Consider the following 8,409-nt stretch of genomic DNA (forward strand, 5'->3'; position numbering starts at 1 on the left):
GGAGATATGCTGCTCTATACATGCTAAAAGTAGGGATTATTTACATGGAACATTTGCATAGTTGAAACAAACATAAAACATAAATAAATATCTGATCCAAAATGAGTTTGTGATTCTTTGAACAAGAACCCACAGTTGGTTTTTGATAAATGGAAGCGGAAATCACATTTATTAAATTAAATATTGTGGTGTGATTTATGGTGAGTTCTCTCTGTCTCTCTCTGTCTCTCTTTGTCTCTCTCTCTCTGTCTCTCTCACTTTCTGTCTCTCTCTGTCTCTCTCTGTCTGTGTTTCTGTGTCTCTCTGTCTCTCTCTCTATTTATGTGATTTCTGTCACCTTTAAATACAGTGTGTGTTACGATGCTAAATGACTGTTTATTTACATGGAGTCTGGTGGGTGTGGTCCATCATGACATCATGTTAGCTGACCAATAACACCTCTTCTCATTCTTTCATTTTCTCCCCTCCTTTATTTCTTGCCTCATCTTGTCCTCTCCTTTTCTTCTCCTCCTCCTGTGTTGCTATAGTGATGGACAATGATTGAGTAAAGGCCGTGGTCACCACAGGTGTAAAGTTAATATCATTAGTAACAGGTGATCTGAGCTAACTTTACTCTGCTGTTGGACATGTCCTGCAAAGAGAGGACAACACAGCCTCCAGGGAACAGTCTCATGATACGGGTGTGTGAGTGTGTGTGTGTTTGTGTCTGTGTCTGTGTCTGTGTGTGTGTGTGTGTGTGTGTGTGTGTGTCTGTGTGCGGGTAGTTGGTGCAAACAGAGCCAAAAGTTTATGTCTGATGGACTCCATAGTTACTTGTCTGCGATCGGCACAATATTTCCTACATTTTGACCAACTATGATGTCCGAAGAGTGAAAACTGGAGGAGAGAGAGGCATTTGTTCGAAAAACTTTCAGAGAATCATACTCTAGCCCCCCCCCCCCCCCCCCCCCCCCCCCCCCCCCCCCCCCCCCCCCCCCCCCCCCCCCCCCCCCCCCCCCCCATATGCTCCTCTCTAAACCTCTCACCATCCACCACATACACACACATTGGAAAATCTGAGCCACGGTCTGAAAACGGAACAAAACGTGAACTGGGATTTGGGAGAAACTGTGCTTGATATCTGAATAAATATAATATAATAAATATAATATAATATAATATAATAGATATAATATAATAAATATAAGATAATATAATATAATAAATATAATTTAATAAATATAATATAATAAATATAATTTAATAAACATAATGTAATAAATATAATTTAATAAATATAATGTAATAAATATCATAATGCCCATTTAGCCCAAGAAACGACAAAGTCTTGTCTTCGGTTTAAACTTTAATCATGTTTCTACGTTAAAGTATGGCGATGCAGCACGGTCCCAAAGAGGGGGGGTTGGAGTGTTTCTATGTCAAAGAGGGGGGGCTATGTTAAAGGGGGGGGAGGTTTGGCGTGTTGAGCAATTTCGCGAATACATACCAATAAAGTCTATGAGAATTCTTTTGCAGTTTTCTTGCCGATTTCGTGAAAACTGCGTGGCAAATCTCTTAGAAAAGTCATAGCACACCATTCCCGATCATTACACATGTTTTGATGTATTTTTTGTCCTAGCAACGCTCCTGAACTAGTGGTGGAACAAAAAACAGGCGGAAGATGGAGAGTAAGAAATAAGTATGAGAACAACCAGTCAGCTGATTGGTAGAATCAGGTTCCTCTCAGCTGATTGGTAGAATCAGGAACCAGATCAGTAGTGGACCCCAGAGCGGTCCTGGTGCTGAACGAACAGGATCAGCAGTGGTCCCCACAGCGTTCCTGGTGCTGCAGGAACCGGATCAGCCCTCCGGGCAGTGGCAGCTTCTTCACCCGGCGCCGTCCAACCAGCTGGAGAATCTGCACCCGGCAGAGCTGGAGCAGAGGCCGCGGGGGGGCTGCAACACACAAGACCATTAGACCCCAAACTACCAGACATCAGGCACCAAACTACCAGACCATCAGACACCAACCTACTAGACCAGACCGTCTATATATATATCTATATCTATATATAGATGGATGCATAGATAGATAGATAGATAGATAGATAGATAGATAGATAGATAGATAGATAGATAGTCACCTGCTTTGTCTTTGATGCCACTCCAGTCGGAGAAGCTGTCCAGATGTTCCATCAATCTGGAGCAAAGCGTAACATGACCAACATAGTCCAATAGGACGTCAATGATTGGCCCCGCCCACCGGCAGATACTCGGAGCTGAGATCATCTCGCAGAACTGTCAATCCACAACAGAACTGTCAATCAATAACAGAACTGTCAATCAATAACAGAACTGTTAATCAATCAAAGAACTGTGGCATCTTGTAAAGTAATGTAAAGTAATGTTATATAATGTAATTTAATCTAAAGAAAATCTAAAAATGTACAAATATGAATAAATATTTAACCCCCCCCCCCACCCACATCCTAGGTCGGATCTACATAAAATATTGTCCCTTTTTTGTTTACTTGATTAATAAAATTATATGTTATATTATACATTACATAGTATTATATTATATAACCCTAACCCACCTGAAACCCCCCACCTGCTGCGGGACGCTTAAGCTGTACACCAGGTCCCCTCATTATATTAGGTATTTATTTAGTATTAAATTGTATTATATATTACATTATATTATTTATTACATTATATCATAGTATTACATTATATAACCCTCACCAACCTGAACGCCCCCCGTCTGCTGTGGGACGCTGTAGCTGTACCCCAGGTCGCGGTCCGAGTGCTTGAATCTGATTGGAGGATGAGCGCCGGCGCCATAGACGCAGCTGAAGCAGGAGTGGGCGTGGCCTCCGTGGTCCAGCAGGAACTTGAACATGGGCAGATCCTTCATGGAGAACATGTAGACGGCGGGGAAGGTTGTGGGGTGCGTGGGCACGGGGGCATTGATGTCGGCTCCGTGCTGCACAAGGAGCTCCACCATCGCCACGCTGCCCATGCGCGCCGCCACCATCAGCGGCCGGAACACGTCACGGTCGGGGTCGGCACCGGCGCCGAGCAGGCGGCGAGCGGCGTGCTCGTTGTCGTTGGCAACGGCAAAGTAGAGCACCGATCTGCGCCGGTCCTCGTACAGCGCGGCCCGCTCGGCGGACAACTGGGCGTTTACGTCAAAGCCCTCCATGATCAGCTGCTCCAGCACGTCGTCACGGTTACGCTCGGCTGCCAGGTGCAGCGGGCTGATGCCGCTGCGCCTTACCGCCGCTCTACTAGTGACGGGGAGCAGCAGGGACACGAGGCTGGGACAGGAAACAGGAAGTCAGAAACACTGACAGGAAACAGGGAGTCTATTCTAATCAACATGTATCTATCTAACTACCTACAGTACAGGGCAAAGGTTTGGACCCACCTTCTCATTCAATGCATTTCCTTTATCTTCATATTTATTTAAATTGTAGATTATCATTGAAGGCATCAGAACTATGAAAGAACACATGTGGAATAATGTACTACTAACAAAAAAGTGTGAAATATCTGAAAACATGTCTGTGCCGGCCTTCACCTGTCAGTGGATCACAATCTTCCTGACTGACAGGAGTCAGCAGGTGAGGCTAGGGAACATCACATCCAGCACAAGGACTATTAGTACTGGCGCCCCCCAGGGGTGTGTGCTCTCCCCACTGCTTTTCTCCCTCTACACCAATGACTGCACCTTAGGAGACCCATCTGTTAAACTCCTAAAGTTCGCTGACGACACAACGGTCATCGGCCTCATCAGGGACGGTGATGAGTCGGCCTACAGACGGGAGGTGGATCAGATGAGTTGGCCTACAGACGGGAGGTGGATCAGATGAGTTGGCCTACAGACGGGAGGTGGATCAGATGAGTTGGCCTACAGATGGGAGGTTGATCAGATGGCTCTATGGTGCAGTCAGAACAACCTTGAGCTTAACACGCTCAAGAGTGTGGAGATGATCGTGGACTTCAGGAAGAGACCCCCCACTCTTCCCCCCATCACCATACTCAACAGCCCTGTGTCTCCTGTGGAATCCTTCAGGTTTCTTGGATCCACTATATCCCAGGACCTGAAGTGGGATGCCCAACACAGACACCATCATCAAAAAGGCCCAGCAGAGGATGTACTTCCTGCGCCAGCTCAGGAAGCTCAACCTGCCTAAGGAGCTGCTGATCCACTTCTACACAGCCATCGTCCAGTCTTCCCTCTGCACCTCCATCACTGTCTGGTTTGGATCTGCCACCAAAAGGGACCGGAGCAGAAGACAACGGACAGTTAGTATATATTGTTTGTTTGGTTGTCTGTTTTGAACGTGTAAGCACATTGTGAGCAACTATGCTCTAAAGGAAAATTCGTCGTATGTGTCTTCATAACTGGTCAATAAAGCTGATTCTGATTCTGATTCTGATTACAGTGGGGCTCAAATGTTCTGGCCCCCTCATATAAAAATGTGTATTAACGAGCAAGAAAGAAGAAGCCAAGAAAACATGAAAAAATCTCTAAAAGGCATCAAATTATAGATTAGACATTCGTATAATATGTCACCAAAAGTTAGATTCTATTTCCATCATTTACGCTTTCAAAATAACAGAAACCAAAAAAATGGCGTCTGCAAAAGTTTGGGCACCCTTTTATTTACAATAGAACCCCTGTGTTGTCCATCGGCCCTTGGATCCATGGGACCCGGGCCAGTATTCAATCGTATTCCCCCCACTGCCACTGCCTCGGCTTTTTTATTTCTCCACTAGCGCCACCTGGGCCTCAGAGTCACTGGGACCCGTCCTGCATACGACTGCGTATCTCTACTGCATTCTACTGAATACGTTAGACCGTAGCCTCTTGGGTCACGTGTCGTCGGGAGTCGCGCCCGCAAAGACAACAAGAAAGTCAAATGAACTGATATGTACCTTGAATCTATTTTGAAAAAAAAACGTTGGGATAATTCTGCTGTGTGGGATATAGTAGAAAAATATATACAATGTAAGTGGGTACAAAGTTTGAGTCCACGTTTGAGATCCTTGGTTCTAACCGTTGTGTCTTTGCGCGACGAAGAAAAGGTGACGGATGGATTCTACCACAGCACCCTGAACCAGCATGACTTCCACAGCATCCTGAACCAGCATGGCTACCACAGCATCCCAAACCAGCATGGCTACCACAGCATCCTGAACCAGCATGACTTCCACAGCATCCTGAACCAGCATGGCTACCACAGCATCCTGAACTAGCATGACAACCACAGCATCCTGAACCAGCATGGCTACCACAGACTCCTGAACCAGCATGGCTACCACAGCATCCTGCAGCAGCACGGCTACCACAGCATCCTGGTAGCTGTGTGGGATATTCTAGAAAAATATATACAATGTAAGTGGGTAAAAAGTTTGAGTCCACGTTTGAGATCCTTGGTTCCAACCGTTGTGTCTTTGCGCGACGAAGAAAAGGTGACGGATGGATTCAACATGCCTGGTTCCCACCGTGAAGCATGGAGGAGAAGGTGTGATGGTGTGTGTGTGGGGGGGGGGCTTTGCCGGTGACACTGTTGGGGATTTATTCCAAATTGAAGGCCTACTGAACCAGCATGGCTACCACAGCATCCTGAACCAGCATGGCTACCACAGCATCCTGAACCAGCACGGCTACCACAGCATCCTGCAGCGGCATGCCATCCCATCCAGTTTGCGTTAAGTTGGCCCATCATTTATTTTTCAACAGAACAAGGACCCCAAACACCCCCCCAGGCTGTGTAGGGGCTATTGGACCCTGAAGGAGAGTCATGGAGTGCTGCCCCTCCACAGTCCCCAGACCTGGACCCAGTCCAGATGGTTTGGGGAGAGCTGGACCGCAGAGTGAAGCCAAAAGGCCGACAAGTGCTGAGCATTCTGGGAACTCCTTCAAGACTGTTGGGAAACCAGTTCAGGGGACGACCTCTTGAAACTCATCAAGAGAATGCCAAGAATGTGCAACGCAGTAATCTGACCAAGAAGGGGGGGGGGGGTACTCTGAAGAAACTAGAATATAAGACATGTTTTCAGTTATTTCTACTTTGTTGTTAAGTCCATAATTCCTCATGTGTTCATTCATAGTTCTGATGCTTCAGTGATAATCTACAATAGAAATAGAAACAAACAATAGAAAATAGAGGAACCCATTGGATGAGAAGGTGGATCCAAACTTATTAAAACTATATTCCAGATGTAAAACATTCTCCAGTTGTTATTTCCTGCTGTGGATCGGTAAAAGAAAATCCAGTAAAACTACAACCAGTGTGTCAGTCGCTGGCTTTGGTCTGGGTACTTGATTTAAAACCTGAACTTCAAAGATGTCTTCTGTGGGGTGCCTACGTGTCACTTCCTCTCTGGGCGGCGATGTGCAGCGGTAACAGGCCCGTCTTCCCGGGGACATTGGCGTCGGCGTTCTGGGACAGGAGCAGCTCCACAATTTCTCCGTGGCCGTTTTTAGTTGCTTCATACAGGGACGTGGCTCCATCTGCTGCTCGACTGTTAATGTCTGCTCCTGCAGACATTAACAGGGACAGGGACACAGTCAGGGAGACAGACACAGAGAAAGACAGAGAGACAGAGACGTGGCTCCATCTTCAGCTCGAGTGTTAATGTCTGCTCCTGCAGGGAGACAAGGAAACAGTCAGGGAGGGAGACAGACAGAGACACAGTTAGGGAGACATGTGTACCATGAGCCAGCAGGAAGTGAAGCGCGGCGAGCTGTCCACTCTGGGCGGCATTGAACAGCGGCGTGATGCCGGAGACGTCTCGGAACTCCAGGTCGGCGCCGGACGCCAGCAGCAGGACACAGATGTCCACGTTGTCCCGGCACGCCGCCTCGTGCAGCGCCGTGCAGCGCTGACGGGTGCAGGACAGGTTGACCAGCGCGCCGTGGTTCAGCAGCGTCCCCACGATCACAGAGCTGGACACCTCACAGGCTGCAGGGACAGGGGACAGAAAGGGAGACAGACAGGGGACAGACAGGAGACAGACAGGAGGCAGACAGGGAGAGAGGAAGAAAATAAGTAAATTTTATCCTGAGTACATTTTAAAATGTCTCTTTACTTTTACTTGAGTAGATTGTATTCCAGTAATTTTACTTATACTTCAGAAAAATTCCATATGTTTAGTAGTATTTGTATGTGTTTACTGTAGCCAATGGCATATAAAGAGCATGTCCTTCATGTCCACTGTAGTTCCTCAGCGTTTCTCTTGTAACGTGTGTCTGGTCCAGGGAGCTTTGTCATTCCCAAGGCTACTTTTATACTTTAAGTACATTTCCCAGCCTGTACTTTGTTACTTTCCTTGGGTAAAGAAGTTAAATCAGTACTTCTACTTTTACCAGAGTGTTCACACAAGTATCTGTACTTCTACTTGAGTACAGGAAGTGAGTACTTTTGCCCTTACTGACCTACAGTTGAAGACGTGTCCCACCTCTGACCTGAAAGTGAGGACGTGTCTCTGTCTCTGACCTGAAGGTGAGGACGTGTCTCTGTCTCTGACCTGAAGGTGAGGACGTGTCTCTGTCTCTGACCTGAATGTGAAGACGTGTCTCACCTCTGACCTGAAGGTGAGGACGTGTCTCTGTCTCTGACCTGAATGTGAGGACGTGTCTCTGTCTCACCTCTGACCTGAATGTGAAGACGTGTCTCTGTCTCACCTCTGACCTGAATGTGAAGACGTGTCTCTATCTCTGTCTTTGACGTGAATGTAAAGACGTGTCTCTGTCTCACCTCTGAACAGCGGCGTCTCTTTGTCGTAGTTCTGGATGTTGACGTCCGCTCCTGATTCCAACAGCACCTGGACACACTGAAGCTGCTTGTTGCTCACCGCAACAAGCAGCGGCGTCTCGCCGAGCTCCGACCGCTTGTTGATCATCCCACGCTGAGCTGAGAAGGACACAGAGACACAGAGACACACACACACAAACAGAGACACAGACACACAGAGTGCCAAACAGAGATAAAGAGACAATGACACAGAGACACACAGAGACACATAAACACAGAGACACAAAGAGACAAAGAGACAAATAGACAGATACAGAGAGACATAGACACAGACACACACAGACACACAGAAACAAAGAAACACAGAGACACAGAGACACAGAGACACAGAGACACAAAGAGACACAAAGAGACACAGATACACACAGAGACACACACAAAAGAACTACAACTCTATCACAGAAATAACGTGTGTGTATATGTGTGTGTAAGTGTGTGTGTGTGTGCGTGTGTTACCTAACAGCAGGCCTCTCAGACAAATGTCCTCACCGTACCATGCTGCCTGGTGTGTGGTGGACCAGCCAGGTTTGTTGTGTATATGTGTGTGTGTGTGTGTGTGTGTGTGTGTGTGTGTGTGTGTGTGTGTGTGTGTGTGTGTGTG

At 47.0% G+C, this 8,409-nt stretch overlaps 1 protein-coding gene across 1 annotated transcript; it reads right to left on the minus strand.

Annotated features, from left to right (window-relative positions):
• Positions 1 to 1,531: 1,531 nt before the first annotated feature.
• LOC117941260 (ankyrin repeat and SOCS box protein 2-like) lies at positions 1,532 to 8,343 on the minus strand (the record flags this gene model as incomplete). The annotated part of the gene is made up of 7 exons (XM_034866324.1): positions 1,532 to 1,935; positions 2,124 to 2,277; positions 2,729 to 3,299; positions 6,361 to 6,532; positions 6,708 to 6,956; positions 7,752 to 7,907; positions 8,265 to 8,343. Coding segments are annotated over 7 exons (1,521 nt in total), but the record flags the coding sequence as incomplete, so codon positions are not given.
• Positions 8,344 to 8,409: the final 66 nt, after the last annotated feature.

Source organism: Etheostoma cragini, unplaced genomic scaffold (genome assembly GCF_013103735.1).
Source record: "Etheostoma cragini isolate CJK2018 unplaced genomic scaffold, CSU_Ecrag_1.0 ScbMSFa_4664, whole genome shotgun sequence".
NCBI classification, from domain to species: Eukaryota; Metazoa; Chordata; class Actinopteri; order Perciformes; family Percidae; genus Etheostoma; species Etheostoma cragini.